This window comes from Pavona decussata, unplaced genomic scaffold, assembly GCF_977016875.1.
Source record: "Pavona decussata unplaced genomic scaffold, jaPavDecu1.1 SCAFFOLD_184, whole genome shotgun sequence".
In the NCBI taxonomy this organism is placed as follows: Eukaryota; Metazoa; Cnidaria; class Anthozoa; order Scleractinia; family Agariciidae; genus Pavona; species Pavona decussata.
The window spans coordinates 2,525,369-2,542,105 of NW_028145593.1; the positions used below are offsets into that span (position 1 = coordinate 2,525,369).

At 39.0% G+C, this 16,737-nt stretch overlaps 2 protein-coding genes across 3 annotated transcripts; both read left to right on the top strand.

Moving 5' to 3' along the window:
• Window positions 1-98: 98 nt before the first annotated feature.
• LOC146462943 (very-long-chain (3R)-3-hydroxyacyl-CoA dehydratase 2-like) lies at window positions 99-10,474 on the top strand. 2 transcript variants are annotated; one of them, XM_085085166.1, is made up of 8 exons: window positions 99-215; window positions 1,429-1,546; window positions 2,781-2,799; window positions 3,487-3,575; window positions 5,538-5,659; window positions 6,371-6,410; window positions 8,104-8,242; window positions 9,670-10,474. In XM_085085166.1, exons 1-8 carry the CDS (start codon window positions 160-162, stop codon window positions 9,741-9,743), a joined length of 657 nt encoding a protein of 218 aa, XP_084941292.1. In that variant the 5' UTR covers window positions 99-159; the 3' UTR covers window positions 9,744-10,474. The 2 variants fall into 2 exon arrangements, with proteins under 2 accessions (XP_084941292.1, XP_084941293.1); XM_085085167.1 differs by having other exon boundaries at window positions 160-215; window positions 1,455-1,546.
• A 2,109-nt stretch (window positions 10,475-12,583) lies between these two features.
• LOC146462944 (trace amine-associated receptor 8b-like) lies at window positions 12,584-14,084 on the top strand. The gene has a single exon (XM_085085219.1). The coding sequence runs from the start codon at window positions 12,782-12,784 to the stop codon at window positions 13,898-13,900; it is 1,119 nt and encodes a 372-aa protein (XP_084941345.1). The 5' UTR covers window positions 12,584-12,781; the 3' UTR covers window positions 13,901-14,084.
• The last annotated feature ends 2,653 nt before the right edge of the window (window positions 14,085-16,737 follow it).

A 16,737-nucleotide genomic window follows, 5' to 3' on the forward strand; every position in this document is an offset into this window, starting at 1 on the left:
GTCCCCCTTTTATTCCAAATTTTTATTTTACAGTGAGTCCGTAAGTCCGTAGTCCGCGGTCCACAGTTGAGTATACAGTCCATAATAGTTCTTCGTTCGCACGTGCAGGAGAGGGGAAGGTTAACTAGGCACCAGTTTTCTTTCTTTTTCTTCTGCAACATGGCTGCTGTGGGGAAAATTTATCTCGTCTTATACAATGTCGTTCTTACATTTGGGTAAGTCGTAATTTTCACATTTTCACATGCCTTGTGATATCTAGACATCTCTTCTGTGAATGGATTTCTGAAAAAGTGCTTTTCAATCCCTGATTTGGGAGGACGGCTCTGCAAGCTTTGAGCCAGTCACTCGTAGTCTGCTGTGCGTAGACGGTCTCGAATGCTTTTTAATTTTGATTATATGTTTGGCCGGATTGGACAGAATAACTGGCGATGCTGCTAGAAAGGTCACCTCCAGATCAATCAGATTTTTCAGTCTGATAGTTCTTACTTTAACAGAATCATAGATATATCGCGATTGATAAATCCTTTAACTCTACTGACACTGTGCAGTGATTCGGACAGTAGTCACGCGTTCATGCTCTCTAAAGCGTGACTTTCATGTGCGAGAAGACCTCAAACGATCGGGGTTTAGTTATTTTCTCATCAGCCCAGATTATCCCTGCTTGAATGAAACCGCAACAGAGACAACATGCCCGGCGTCGTCCTAGGCTTTCATTGAAATGGTTGCGCTATATGTAGGATTACTTCAGTGAAAAAGATAGGTACGCCTATTAACTGCCTACAGGTATATACGCCAACTATTTTTAAACACAAAATGACTACTTGCATTTAAGATATAGTTGTTTCTCTAAATGTTTGTAATCCTGTTGTTTGTTCCAGAAATATTTCGATCTGACTATATCATGCTCGTTCTTGCTGTAGATTTGCAATCTCATCTACCGTCTTCCTGCTTGGTTTGTTTAAACTAATTAGAGAAACAAGGCATTCTGGGCCCACAGCCCAGCATCGACCAAGCTAGCTTTTTAGTTTGCAGTTTGAGGAGTTTTGTTGTCTGGCTTAGAACATGCAAGACAGAGCGAATGCCCACTTCAGTCACTGTCAAATAAATTTGGGATGCTAAAATTTACTCTAGTGTAGAATTAATGTCAAGCAACAAAAGGAGAATCCAAGAGGGTTAAATTCAAAGGGCAGCGGGATGCCAACAAGAAAGTAATAAACCTTTGTAATGGGTAAAATATAATGTAATGTTAGAAACCTTTTTTTTTCAAATTTTCTATTCTTATGACATGCATTAATGTACCAGGTGCCAGTGATGTCCAATCTCACCCCACGAAAAATTGTAAACCATGACAAGACTGTGTGATATGAGCAATATATAAATACATTCATTACAATAGGTTAAAGGGCTAAAGATTTTACCATATTTTAGGTGGACCTTCATTCTTGCCCTCTCAGTGCAGCACTTAGCAAAGAAGAAAACCCATATAGGACTTTATGACACAGTAGAGAAACCACTGAAGATCTTTCAATCAGCAGCTATACTTGAGGTAAATAATTAACAATTATTCCATGAGCATGTGTTGGATATGAGACAGATAGCTAATGGGGCTATATTTATCATCTCATAAATCCAACAAGCGCTAGTGGATTAATTGTTTAATTAAAAACAATTACAATAGAAATATTGCAAGATGTTGCTGATATTGCTAAATGCAAGAACAACCTGAAGACATAAATTATGGGTCATATACCATGGCAGCTATTAGCCAATCAAATCCCTGCAATTGCATATATACAATGATTTAGTTGTAATTATAATGGTTATTATAGCAGGTTATCCTCTGAATATTAAGCCTGGGTTGGTTGGGCTTGCCAATGAAAACATCTTCAAACACTTAATGTGGTGTTACAGGAGTCACAACCTTTAACCATGATTTTTAACGCAGCATAGCGTGTGAACAACTTTTACATGAAACTTTTTGCTGCAATGCATTGCATGGTTTTCAAGACTGCAGATAAAAAAATTGCAGAGTGATGCTGCAACACAACTGCTTTGTTGAAAGTTGTCTGTGCACTGTTACAGTACACGATAACAATTTTTAAGGCAACAATAATGTGCTAAAAATCGTCCCATGTAATATCACCTTTAAGCTACCAGCTTAAACCAGCTAATGCTTAAGGACAGTACCTCCTAATACAGAGTTATTTTCGCATAGTTTATGACTATGTGGGAAAAGCAGGTCTTGGGAGGGGCTATTGGAATCCAAAAAAAAAAAAAAAAATAGGGGTAACCATGAATTTTTTAGAGATAATTAAGCACAATAATATATTCTAAAAAGCGCTTAAATATAAAGCAATGTATGGCTTTTTTCCCTAAATTGAAGATTAATTATCTCTGAAAAGTGCATGGTTACCCCCAATTTTCTTTATGGATACCAAAAGCACTTGCTTAGTTCTGGTTCTCAGCATAGTTTTAAACCATGGAAAAATATCCCTGTATTAGTAGGCTCCACCCATAGGAAACCCGAGTATCTCAAGATGCGCAGAACGTATGCTCAGTAGTAATGATAGGCACCGTCCTTAATTCTCCATGGGGACTGTTGAATTGGGTGGAGGGGGTGCATAATTGTCAGAAGGATTTGATAGTGTCTAAGAGATGGAGGGTGGGATGGATGTTTATATTTGGACTTTTATTGGAAATTACTAGCATTCATTGAATTGATTTTAATGGACTTAAAAGAATTGACTGCATGTATATCTCTTTTTTTAAATTTTTCTTAGGTATTACACTGTGCAGTCGGTAAGTAACATTATTTTGAGCGTAGAGACATTTATGTACCCATTAATCCCTCCTGCCATTGCCTTCCCACAACCCGTAAGTGAGACCTCCTTTATGTTTTCGTGAAATTAACAGTACTTAAGTGAACAACATAGCTTCAGTCTAAATGTGTATATGGTTTCACTGACATTATTACAGACAAGTGATTGTTCAAGCAACATTCATCAATCATGGCACCATTGTCTTGAAGGACACAGATTTCTTTCCCACCGCATTGTCTGGACCTACATCCCATCATTCAGTTTCTGCATGCATGTGCAGTATGGTACCATGTTTAAGGTGAAAGTGCGGTGCAGGATTAAACAGAATAAGGAATATATTATGGTAGTCTGCAGAATAGACTGAAACTCTATTCATTTAATCATTTCCAAGTTCTGTGAGTTTGACACTTTATAATCGATTTTTGAGTTTCTGCACTCACATCCCAAACTTGGTATCGTTTAAATCAACTACATGTATGCAGATGCTCTTTGGGCTCATCACACATTCCTTGTTTGTGGGGGACAGGAATACATGATGAGTGCAAAGATCATCTGTATTTAGTGTATAGGAGGCTGCTATTAGTGCCGTGTTTCTGAAATAATTATTGTTCAGTACTTACATGTATATATGACTGTGTAACAAATTTATGTCTCTGTAATTTCTTAGGTTTGGTGCCATCTTCTGTTGTTTTGACAGCATTTCAAGTAGCCTCAAGACTCTTTGTGACTTGGGCTATCGCTCATAGTGTGCCTCAGGTGAGTGGGGTGGTGTGTGGTAGAGTGAGGGGGGAGGTGAAGGGATGATTGTCATCAAGGGGGCCAGTAAACTTAGTATCTTTGGATCCCAGATAAGGGATGTGTCCTTTTAATTGTTGTAATAGAAAAAAAAAAACATTTGTTAATGATTAGTTGTTCTTTAAGCCCATAAGAACAGATTATTTTCCTGCTTTTGTTTTAAAATAAACGCAGTTAAATATTCCTGGTCTTGTAGGCTAAATTGTACCTTACTATGTACATCATGCTGCGCATTCAAGCTTGTGTTATGTGTAACCTCGTCACAGGTGAAAAACCTTTCTTTTTGTTCCCCAAAACTAACCTGGCAAAAGTCTGTATGTGTAGTCCTGTGATACGCTAGTAGCATTCTGTCCTGGTGAGGTAAGGCAATTACTCCCTATACTTTCATTCTCAAGTCACTGAATAAAGGAACCAGATATAATAATATTATTAGTACACGCCAGTAATAACTTACCACCACCTTTATAACATGTACAGTGTACTTAAGCTGGGAAGACAATCAACCAAGTCAAATCAATTTTCAAGTCAATTTTATTCAACTCACACAAATATGTTTACAGATTGAAATTATGTTGTAATAATTTTTTTCAATTTAAATTACACGTACATGTGTACCAGTAACTAGTACAATAAATAGTCTTCATAGTAAAAATCAAAATAATTCACAATAATTATTATTAATAGGCTCCTTTCGAAACATTAAAAGTTCAACTTGATACCAAGGTCCAAAGGTGACAAACAACAGAAATGAATAATCATGATTATTTAGTTTTCTTTGTTTGTGTCCTGTTGAATCATAATATATCGAAAGGAGCCCATTGTTATTAACGATAGATAGAGTGAAAAGTGAAAAAGGACAAGAAGGAAGCAAAATAGTTTTAATACAATGTTAATTGTGTGGAGTTTGGGACACCCAAATAGTTTGTGGAACTAATCAAGTAGGTGCCCCAAAGTAAATAAGGTTTAGTATGTGAAAGGAACACAATAGTCAATAACAATTTAGACAAAAAGCATAACTTTGTGAACTAAATACAAAAGAATTAACAGATGCTTAATGGAAAGTAGTAGGCACCGCACAAAACAGGGAAGTAAAAAAGCTATACAATCACAATGAGGTGAATAAGGGTGTGTTAATCCGCCAATCCGTGAAAATCAAATCCATTGATCTGCAAATATTTTTGCCATAATCAGAATCTGCATAACCTCTAATTAGTCCACCAAAAACATCCCAGCTTTGGTGGAGGAGAATTCATCAAAATGAGAAAGTATATGTACCCATCAACAGTTTGTCAGTTTCTCCAGTATGTTCCCAGCCATCATAAATTGGTTTTAAATGTCAGCAAGTCTCCCATCGCACTCAAGTTGCAGGCTTTCGCAGGTGCTTGCAACCATAACTGGAAGCAACAGTCTGGAGTAAAAGCTACTTACAAAAAAGCCTAAGAACAATGAAAGATGAAGTCCACGATATAACCAGAAGAAGAATAAAATAAATTTGAGATCCAGTCCAAAAATAGTATAAAAATCTGCTATTTACTGCATTTGCAGAATCCTTGAATCAGTGGTCTGAACAATTTTTTTGCCCAGATCTGCTGATCGACAAACCTATGTTCACCCCTTTTATCATCATCATCATCATCATCATCATCATTATCAGTAATTTTAATTACTGATTATTTAGTTAATCATTTTAATTAAAATTACCATACCCTGCTAGCAGAGGGTTTCTTTTGGCAAGTTTTTCTAGCATGTGCGAAGTCGTTGACATCTCTGGTATTTCATACGCTAAACAAGTCAACTACGTGAAATACCAGAAACGTGAACGACAGCATACATGCTACAAAACTTACCAAGAAGAAACACTCCGCTGGCAGAGTAAAAGTAATGTTTTTAACACGCTTTTTTTTTACATTTTTTTGTGGTTAGATTCAAGACAGTCCTGGCGTAACTGCCTTTGTCTTAGCATGGTCCGTCACTGAAGTTATCCGCTACTCTTTCTATGCATTCTCTCTGATTAACAAACTTCCGTATTGTATTCAGTGGTGCAGGTTTGTATTTTTACTCTCTAGTAACTTTTTAAAGTTGCGAGTTTATTGTCATAGGAGCTGAGGACTCAAAAGTGTCTTTAAACTTTCAGTTTGTCACTATTTCAAACACTGTAAACATTTGGTTTGCGGGGCACTGTCATGGTAGATACAAGAAGCGATTCACGTTCTTAGGTACTGCCTGTGCTACCATGAACTGCGACTAAAGCTACCATTTTGGCCTGCGCTTGTATAGTAACCCTCGCAAAATACTATTTTTGCTTGTTGCGTAATCTTTCGTGATGAGCCAAAAGAGTGTTTGCGAGGGAGGCTACCGTTTGTGAGCCTGGTTACCAAAATAAGTATTAATTTTACACCTTTGCAAAAGGGTCTCCGTTGGGTTCTGAAAGCACTGTTTGAGGCAGTGCGGCAAAGCAGTTAGGACGCCGCACTTGAAATCTGGGTGCCCCGGGTTCAAGTCCCGCTCTGACTGCTAGCTGGAGTTGTTTCTCAGTAGCCCTGAGTTCAACTTCTTGACCGTGCTTGTAAATATAGTAAATAGCCAGCTGGTCTGCCTCCTGCCAGCTGGGATTTTTAACCATGTTATTTTCAATTTAAATCATTTCTTTGTGAAGTTTAATGCTCGGCCCCACTAGCACTTGTGCTATAAACACTGCCAATGGTAAATAAAGGTTGTTATTAATGTAATTATATTTATGGGGATTTGTATTACAGATACACCTTCTTTTTCGTCCTCTATCCTGTTGGTGTAACGGTAAGCGAAATATTGATAATAAGCATTTCACTTTATTAGCTTGCAAAAGATTGAAACGTTAAGCCCTGGTCAAACGGCGAATGATACAGTAGTCAGTGATAGTTGATGATAGTCGATGATACATGTAGTTAAAACGCACGCGCTCATTTGACCACCAACTATCATGCGCTATCATCGACTATCATCAACTACCATTCACTTTGAGCGTGTTCAAATTCTTCATGATAGTTGATGATAGTTTTCCCCTTTTGACCACGCGCATGATAGTCGATAATAGTTTTTCGGTCAGCCGTTTTGTCCACCAGCGCTTTTATAGATTTATTTTCCGTTAGTTCTTCCAACAACTGAAGGAAAGCGAAGCAGGCTGCTGCTCACTTTCGCTGCGAAAAATTCATGCATGCGAAGTTTTGTTTGCGATGTTTAAACTCGGCAGGTGCCTACACAAGAAGCTCATGGCAAACTATCGTCAGCTATCACGAGATTCTTTGAGCCGTTTGACCACCCGCTTGATAGTTGATAATAGTTGATGATAGTTTTGATTATCATCAACTATCATCGACTATCATGCGCCGTTTGACCAGGGCTTTAAAATAAGAACTACGTTTCATATGTTTTGCCATCATATCTATTTTAAATAGCAAAAAAAAAAAAAAGATCCTCTCAATTACTACGCAACTTAAGTAGTTGCGAAAAGAAAGCCTGGACATAATTCAGGCTTGAACGGGATTCAAACCCATGACCTTTGCGATGCCGGTGCAGTGCTCTACCAACTGAGCTATCAAGCCAACTGGGAGCTGGTCATATTGTGAGTTGTTGTTCTGTTGTCAAGTCTACCATGTTGTTTTATTAAAAAGTCTACTGTGTTGCATTTTAAAGTTCACTATGCATAAAAGTGTTCAATCAGACTGCTTATAGAAATGATCACTCTGGACGCGATCTTTTCAACCAAGATTTCCGGACGCAATTTCTGAAATTGTACGGTGGCAAATGGAACATGGCCAACGCTTCTCAAGCTCATTAACAATGCATCAAGAAAAAGCAAAGAAAATCACTACTGTGACCGTGGTTTGGATATGTGTTCCTAATTACCATAAAATTTTGCCAACTTTAGCCTTGAATTTCTCCAAGAATTAGTGATCATTTGAAAAGCCATATCAAACACTCGTAAGTGTGTTTCATCAGATATCCAAACACCTCGAAGTCGTTTAATAAAACTCGGCTGCGCCTCGTTTTTTCAACCTACTTCTCAGTGTTTGGATATCTGATGAAACACGCCTTCTCGTGTTTGATATATTACTTCAGACACCTTTTCAGTAGGACCGAGCTGATCCATTCAGGCAACTTTGACAAGAAAATATGAGAAGGGAGGCACTAGAAACTGAATTTTGTCAAATGGAAATGTCCTATGAGACCGGTCCGAAAGAGTGATGCACCTTGAAAGGTGGACGTTCTTTACCGAATCTCTTCTCATTCTTTTTACCAAAATTTCTGGAAAGTTTGGTTTAATGTATTGCACATGTATTAAGTGAATTCTACTCACAGACTCGAAAGCTAAAACACCGTGTCCATACTGTTGTACTATACGACTCAATGGACAACTGTATATTGGATGGAGAGAGTCTTTGACTTTCTGGTCTGACATTAATTTATGTATTTATTTATTTTTTTCTGTCTTTCTTTCTTGGTAATCAAGGGTGAACTGGTGGCAATATACTCTTCACTTCGCCATGTTTCCAAATCTGGCCTGTACAGTCTATCCATGCCGAATGTCTTCAATTTTGGATTTGATTTTCATCTGTTCTTAATTATGGTGATGTTGTCCTACATTCCAAGTGAGTAGTGAAAGTGTTCATCTAGCCTCGTCAGTAGGCAGAGGTTCTTTGCTCGTGACGTCACGCAATACTTCCCACGAGGAGGATTGCGTGACGTAACTAGCCGTCACGCACTCCTTCCCACGGCCCTGGGAACGAGGTTGCTTCTGTGTAGGAGGCTAAAGTTCATCTTGATCATTATTGGGGTAAACTATTAATGAATCGTTTTTTTGTTTTGCCGTTTTTGTTATACAAAGACGTGCAGTCAACTCTCGCCTTGCGGACACTTCGCTATCACGGACACCCCGATAATACCGACAGCAGCTAAATCCTCAGCAAAAATAAATTTAAGACGTTTGACTGAAATAAATTCCCGCTGTTACGGACTCTCGCTATTAAGGACACTAACTCGCGGTCCCGAGGGTGTCCGTAATAAAGGGAGTTGACTGTAATTGGTTGAAAATTGCCTAACGGTATTGTGGTCGAAGGCAAACCTCGTTCCCACGGTTATTCCTTGTAAATTGGAAGGGGCGGGGAAAGCTTTACAACGGAAAAATCCTGGAAACGAAGTGGGTTGAAGGCCACCAAAACGCCCGTTTAAGATCCGTTTTTAACTGAGGCAAACGTCTCCAGAGAGCGCCGTCGTGAAAGAGTATGCCTATAGGGTCCAGAAGAGACCAATATTCGTATGAAGTGGATGGTAACGGCCGTTAAAGGCCCGTTTACAAATATGTGTGGTTTTTGTACAATTTTCGTCGCACTTTTTATGCAACTTTTGAAGCATTGAATCGCGTGTGTGAACTAGCGGCGCAACTTGATACAAATTTCCAGAATTTATCAGAAGAGCAACTGGTATATCGCACTGAAATCGCATTAAGGACGGTGCCTATTATGACTATGTGGGAAAAGCAAATCTTAGCAAGGGCTATTGAAAATTGGGGGTAACCACTTATTTTTTAGAAATAATAAGGCAGCAATAATTCTAAAAAGCGCCAAAATAATTTTTTTTCTTAAATTGAAGCTTAAGTATCTCTGAAAAATGCATTGTTACCTCCAATTTTCTATTCGGATTCCAATAACCCTTGCCGAGATCTGCTTTTCCCGCGTAGTCATAAACCGCGCAAAAATATCTCCGTTTCAGCAGGCATCGCTGTTAAGAATCCCGACTTTCTAGGACCATCTCGAGATGCACAAAACGTATGCGCAATATCAAAAGTAGGCACCGGCTGGTTTACACGTGTGATTTGAAGTAGCAGCCTTGGACGAGAAAAAATTGAAGTGCGGCAAACGTTTTAAAATCAAAAATTGCATGTGTAAACGATCCTTAATGGTGACTACTCATTGCGTATTCTACTGTGTGGTACAACATGTGTAAAGATTTCTCACAAATTCTTATTTCCGTGAAGTGTACCGCTCATTTCTCGACATTTGATTTTTTTCATTCGCAGTCTTCCCACAGCTTTACTTTCACATGGTTCGTCAGAGGAAGAAGGTGATCGGCGGGAAAACCAAACCTGAATGAGATACTAACGAACTGATAGCTGGTCAACTTCAGAGACGGAAAGATCAACCCCTTTGCATTTTATTCATTTTTATTTGTTTTACGTGGAGTGTGTTTGTAGAACAGTCGGTGGCCTTTTGCACAAAAAATGCGATAATCTTTATCAAAAAAATTTTTTTTTTTTTTTTAAATAGTAATATATGATAACAGATAAGAAGAAGCAGTATGGAGATTAAAAGTTTAAGAAAAACGACAACAGTTTTGATTTTTGAAAACATGTTTCGACAGCTCGTCTGTCAAGTGACAAGATGACAGAGGAGCTGTCCAAACATGTTTTCAAAAATCAAAACTGTTGTTGTTTTTCTTAAACTTTTAATGATAATAAGAAAAAAACAACAACTTAACTTCCTTGTGTTGAGAAATTTAAGACGGGGATTTTTGTACCGTTTCTTTGTGTGAATTAACTTTCGTGCCTTTAGCTTGTCGTGAAAATTGCGAATCGAAACAAAACAGACGCGGCGCGAAAATAAGAGGGATTGGGTAGCACTCTTTCCTAGGAAAGGAAGCCAGCCGTACACACGTTGGTTGATTATCATCGGATTTATGGTGGCTAACACTTTGCTGTCAATACCATTTTTTTCATTTTTTAACACCCCAAAAATGAAATATGAACTTTTTGAAATAGAATTTGATTTTTAAATAAAAAAAAGTCAAACCCAGAATGAAATAAAAGCAAGTGAGTTCGATATTCATTTGACATGTATGCAATATGAACAAGCTACTAGCTCTTAGGCGTTATGCGTATAAATGAATGATGATGATGACGCCCCTACGCCGTATTATTGGTAAATTCTGGATGTTTTGAGGTACGAGTGGTTTCTGCTTACAAACCTCCACAGCTGTGGGAACTTTTGGCCATCATCTCGGAAATAGACAAGTTACTGACGGGGATAATATTTACTTGGTGTAGGCACCCTGGGTTGTTTATCTTTTTGCGAGATAAGTTTGCTTGGACTTGACTTGAGTTTTTTCGAGATGGGAGAAAGTCTTAGTCTGAGGCCGGGCGAACACGTTATCCAGGAATGCAGTACCGGTACCTTTCGCTTTCTTGAACGTCTGCCTCCATCTGCAGAATGAAACGTACCGGTATGTACACCAATTTCAAATCGGGTATTTGGGACACAAATGAGTGGACCCATGAATTTCCCATTGAGCGTTGCCCTAGTAAGGAAATAGGATATCACACGAGGCAAAGAACAATCTCCGGCCTCGGTGGTAATTGAACCCACGACCTCTGGATTTGATTGAACGTGGCTCTACCGACTGAGCTACGAGGGCAGACGGGAGCAAGTCGTGGGTGATAAAGGTGGTAATTACGGCCACGGCAATGTAAATGTGAAGGATACAAATGAAGGTTGTGCTGCTAGCAATAACATCTCAAATGGTGGATCAGATAATTTACTCGGCAGTGTATGTTAAAGTGCTAGGAAGTTTAATATACACTGCAGAGTTAATTCTCTGAGCCATCATTTGTGTCCTTATCAGTGCTAGCGGCACATCATTCACTTGTATTTGGGACACTGCTTTGCAGGAAGGACCCTTGTCTCTCGCAAGAACATCAGACTAGGTTTTTCCCGATTTTGAGGATGAAGTATCTTTCACGTGTGCTTTTGATGTTTGCAACCGTCGACATCTCTTCATCTTCGTCAAATGGAACAAATTCAAGAGGTCCAATTCTTGTCATCCGTTTTCGCGTTGCTCGATACTCCCACAGACAACCGTTGAAGTTTTAGTTCTTCTCCTTCTTAAGGCGTCTATTGTCTTTCGGCGGGTTCATTTTGTTCTTTAGCCTTCATCTTATCCACTCTGCTGTAATTCCTGTAAACTTAATGGGCCAGTTATTTAAACAAAGTCTAACTTAGGCCTCGGCTTAAGACAATCACTGGGCCTCCAAATCTGTTTGTAAGTGTCTTATTTTAAGTAGATAAATAGTTTTCTAGTCTGGGATGCAAGCCTTCTTGTTACCGTCAGCAGCATCAGACGATGTTTTGATATGACTGTTGGGAAAATTGAAAATGGCTTAGAACGTGGTTTGGTTAAACACCGTCTAAACTGACCCAATGATCCCACATTGTGTGCAACAAATTTCGCCATTAATCTCTGGGATAATTACGCTCAACATATCTCGGGAAAGAGATTTAGCCATTGATGTACGGCGAAATCTATATTGAATCCCACATTACGTGCAACAAATTTCGCCATTAATTGCTGAGAAATTTCGCTCAACATTTTTATATGAAAGAAATTTAGTCATTGATTTGCCGCGAAATCTGTATTAAATGGCAAAAGCTTTCAATTAAAAGTTCTTAATTTAAAAGGGTACAAATTTAGCTGTCGATTAAGGGTTAAAGTTGGCATTTTTTAACTTTATTGGACAAATTGGAAATTACCGGCTAAACAAATTTGTGTTATATCATAAAAGTGTTTTAGTGGTCTGAAATTTTACTCGTTCATCACATCTGGCGAAACATGAACAAAATAAATTATCTTTTGAGGGGATTATTCGGGATTTTCATGTTTTGAAACAAACTTTTTCTGTCTGAATTTTGGACTGATTTTTATGCAAAAGAGATTAGCGATTTTTTTTTAAATTTTACACACACCGATTGCGAATCTCTGGCGATTGTATTTTGTTATATATTATTCCTCTAAAAATTAAGTGCTTTTAGTTGCCACTTTGCTTTTTTCACATTTCCGTACAAAGATTACCGCTTTCAATATCTCAAAAGAAATAAACTGTAAAACGAATTTTGGGATAAATTGCTACAATATATGCTTCCCCGCATATAACACTGAGAAAGCTCTAAAACGAGCATGATTTCATCGAAGGTCGGTTAAGTTTTGAAAATTTCACCATGGTATGGTCTCAAATAATTGCTGCGTTCCTAGTAATCGTCGACAGTATCGGGGCCTTCCAGGAAACTTGGTGGTAATTTTGAGGATCTCCTTGGCAACCAGATTTAACGTGTTAAGGCCGGTTAAGTTTTGAACATTTTATCATGGTGTGGTCTCAAATAATTGCCGCGTTCCTAGTAATCGTCGACATTATCGGCCTTCCGGGAAACTTGCTGGTAATTTTAACGATCTTCTTGGAAGAAAGATTTCACGTGTTTCGGTACATTCTCCTCGCCAGCCTGGCAGCGTCAGACTTCATGTTTTTAATCCTCGTTAATTCATTCCGCATCGCAAGCATAGTAGAACAAAGATGGTTGTACGGCGATACAATGTGCCATCTCAATCCGTTCTTTGCAAGGTACTTCTACATTAACACGGTTGCTCATCTCATATCGGTGTCGTATGATCGACACAGGGCGATCGTCAAATCTCCTCTGACGTATCATGGCACAATGACCAGATCCAAAGTTCTTTCTGTCTTCCTCATATGGATCATCCCGATTCCTTTTGCGATCGGTCCATTTCTTGGTTATGGAAGTCCATTCGTTTACAACCCAGAAGTGTTTTTCTGCGAGGACGCCCGAGAGGCTCGAGATGTGTACTCTTCATCAAGGTTGGCATTCTTCATGTTTATCGGCTTCATCTTGCCATTTGCGGTCATCATTTGTCTAAACTGGTCTGTTTACAAGAAGGCGAAACACCAAGCGAAAGCTATAGGCAGCCTAATGGAAAACAGAGCCCACTCTCAGCAACTGCAACCGCCTAGACAAAGAATCGAGCTAAGGGCAGCTGTTGATGTCGGAATTATCATTGCCGCGTTTTTGCTGTGCTTTCTTCCTGGCTGGGCCGTGACGATTTGCCGTCAGTTCATTGGCAGTGTTAAAGTTCCATCCGAGGTTGTTCTGGTCACGTCTTGTATTTTCATTGCCAACTCGCTGTGTAACCCGATTATCTATTCCGTCCGTAAAAGACACTTCCGAACCGGGGTAAAGCAGGTATTGAGGCGAATTGGAATACGTGGAAGGTCAAACATCATCTATGGCCAACATGTTGGCCGGAACAATTTAAGTATCGTCGCCAACGTCGCTAGAGATGGTTTCATGGTACGTTATAGCGAAGAAACGAATTGTGGTCCTTGTTCGATAACCATTCCTTCCTCGCAGAACACAACTGAAATGAACACCTTGAGCGTGCTCAATCCTCCGTTTCAAAACCCCGCTTAACTTCACTGGCCATTCAGAATCAAAATCATATCACATGCGTGCAAATAAGTACTTTAACTGTGTTTGCAAGGACCACCGCAATGAAATAAAAGTAACAGCGATCTTGTAGTGAAGGATCTAATCAGCAAAAAAGTGTGTTTTTGTGAAATCTTATCCAAAGTGCGGCTGTTTATGTTGTGTGGTTATTGAACTATTGAATTGTAGAGTGAAGAAAATCTTCTAATATTGAGGTCTACTGTCACTGAACTGATGTGTGGTTTCTGAACTATTTATGTGGTTATTGAACTCCATTGAGAAGAAAAAAGATCTATATCCTGAAAAGCATCGGACGAAGATGTTTATTCCGTGGGGCGTTCGCTAGGGAGGTACACGGGCATGCTCCCGCCATCCCCCCCCCCCCCCCTCAAGAAATGTTGAAATTGCACCATCTGAAACGTTGCATTCGACGTTCCTGAGACCTGAGAAGCAGTATTCTATCTATGGATTATTGCTGTGGTCATTTCTTGAAATAATTTATGGTGCGACGCACCTTACCGTGGCCACCCAACAAACTTTTTTTACACGGTTAGCCAATCAGGATATCTTCCTCCTTGTTCACAAAATACAAAACGACATGTTTTCGATAATTCGTTGTTGCTTTGCTTGTCTGTTAGACTTTGCAATGAGACGTGACCGTTAATCAAATTCGCGTATCCCGATTGGCTAACTTGTGAAAAAAAGTTTGTTGGGTGGCCACAGTAAGGTGCGTTGCACCGAAACAATATTTTTCGATGACAAGAAATCCCTCATAAGGGATTTTAGGAGTTACTGAAGTACGATATCCTAACCATAACCACTAAAAACATGGCCAATACTATGTAAAAATATACAGCATGTCCTTTGTCACCAGTCAGTTCACTATGGATTTTCGAAACGTTTTGGAACAATGTTTGTTCAAGTCGGCACATCTCATGTCTGGCTCTTGACATTATTTATTCAAATTTTCAAATTAGTATCGAAACTTTGAGATGAAATGTGTTTTTTTTTTTCTTAATTTTATTCATTATATCAAACAAATGTTTCTTCAAGTCGGCATTATAAATTAGTTATATATCTTTTTTTTTACCCAATCCGTACTCGGGAATCCGTAATGATGTAACATTTTGGTTGCTAGGCCTGTCCCCTTTCGCTCCTGTGTAATGCGCCATACGCGCGTGTAGTTGGTAAGGATCGCGCGAGGAAGAAATCAAAACTCCTTCCTCCCGTTCAAAATGGCGTCCAAATGTTTAAAATAAGCCGATATCTTGTAATCTCCTTGAAATAAAAGTTTAGTTTATCAACGTTGTGGAACATATTCAGCTTGTGTTTGTGTTGTAGTGTTTTCTTGTCAGTAGCGGTGATTTCCAGGAGTTGTTTTCAATGCTTTGATTGAACAGGAGGAACTTAAAAAGTACTGAGAGGTCTCTTCGCTCTTAATTGTTACTCTGGTATAGGGACTACGGAGTCTTTTTCAACTATATAATAATTTTCTTTTATTAAAAACTGAATCATTGTATAACTTTCAGGGATTTGATTGGCTTAGCCGGAAGCGGCCATGGTATGCACGTGAGCCATTATATCGATTGGCTAGCAAAAGTAGCCATGATATTATACTACCAGCAGCGTCCAATTTTTTCCCAAATTATGCACAAAATTATGCTCGCTTTTGAAAATTATGCTACATTTTCTTAAAGTGTGCTTTTAAGTAAAACACAAAACAAGTCTAAAATTGGATATTTATTGTTAACAAGGCATGATATTTTCTTGAGTTACACATTTCTTCTGATAAAACACAACTGACTACTGCACTTCATTCCAGACTCGAAGTGGTGAATTTCAATTGATGTGCATGTGTTATAATGTATGATGTTCGTGTCATGTTCTATATTATCAGATCTCTAGCAATTTCAGCTGGTCCTGGCCTATCAGGCAGCTGTTCTTCTTCTCGTTTCTGTCAGTTGCATGACACCATTTTGTTGCCAGTGAAAGCGGGCACGGGCACGGGTACCAATGAATCTTTACTTCCCGGTGTGCCCAACCCGTCTAGACAGGTAGACGATGAATGACGTAGATTGCAGTAACCTTTCCCCCCCCCCCCCCCCGACGAATAAAAATAGACAACCATGGGCAGAACTTGAAAATTATCATGATCTTAGAAACCAAGCATGTAATGACTCTGGTAATGTTCCCTTCAAACAACTAAAAAAAAAAAAAAAAAAATGCAACAATTATGCTTATTTTTTCGAAATTTTGCCAAAAATTATGCTAGCACAATCGATACAATGCCCGAGAGATAGAGACCATTAAATTGTCTTCTGGTGGTTCTTTAGAAAGGAAATTAGTAAGATCTTGCAACATTTCGTGATTTCTTTTAACAAAAAACAATTATGTCACTCGCACTTGTTGGATACTGAAGATGATTATAGCCAACTCTACGCGCTTCCGATTATCTCATATTCAACGCGCACTCGTGGAATAATTGTTAAATAACACGGAATGCACTTTATTTCAAAAGAAAGAAACGTTTGTATTCAGCGAGATAAATTCAACTTACACTTCTAGTTGCATACTTGTAAGGCCAGTACGTATTTGCGCGTATCCGCGCGGGATTATGACGTGAAGTAGGGTGGTGTGGGAAGGGGGGGGGGGGGGTTAATTTGCTTTCTAAAACTAGAAATTTGTTTCAACAACTGGGTATTGCGTCAGGTCCACGCTTGCGGTTTCTGTCTTGTTTCAGTTCATCCAAATTGTTATTGTTGTTATTCCAAGGTGGAAGGTCGTGTGTCATCCCACTAAAGCACGCGCGAACGCGCGCGAAA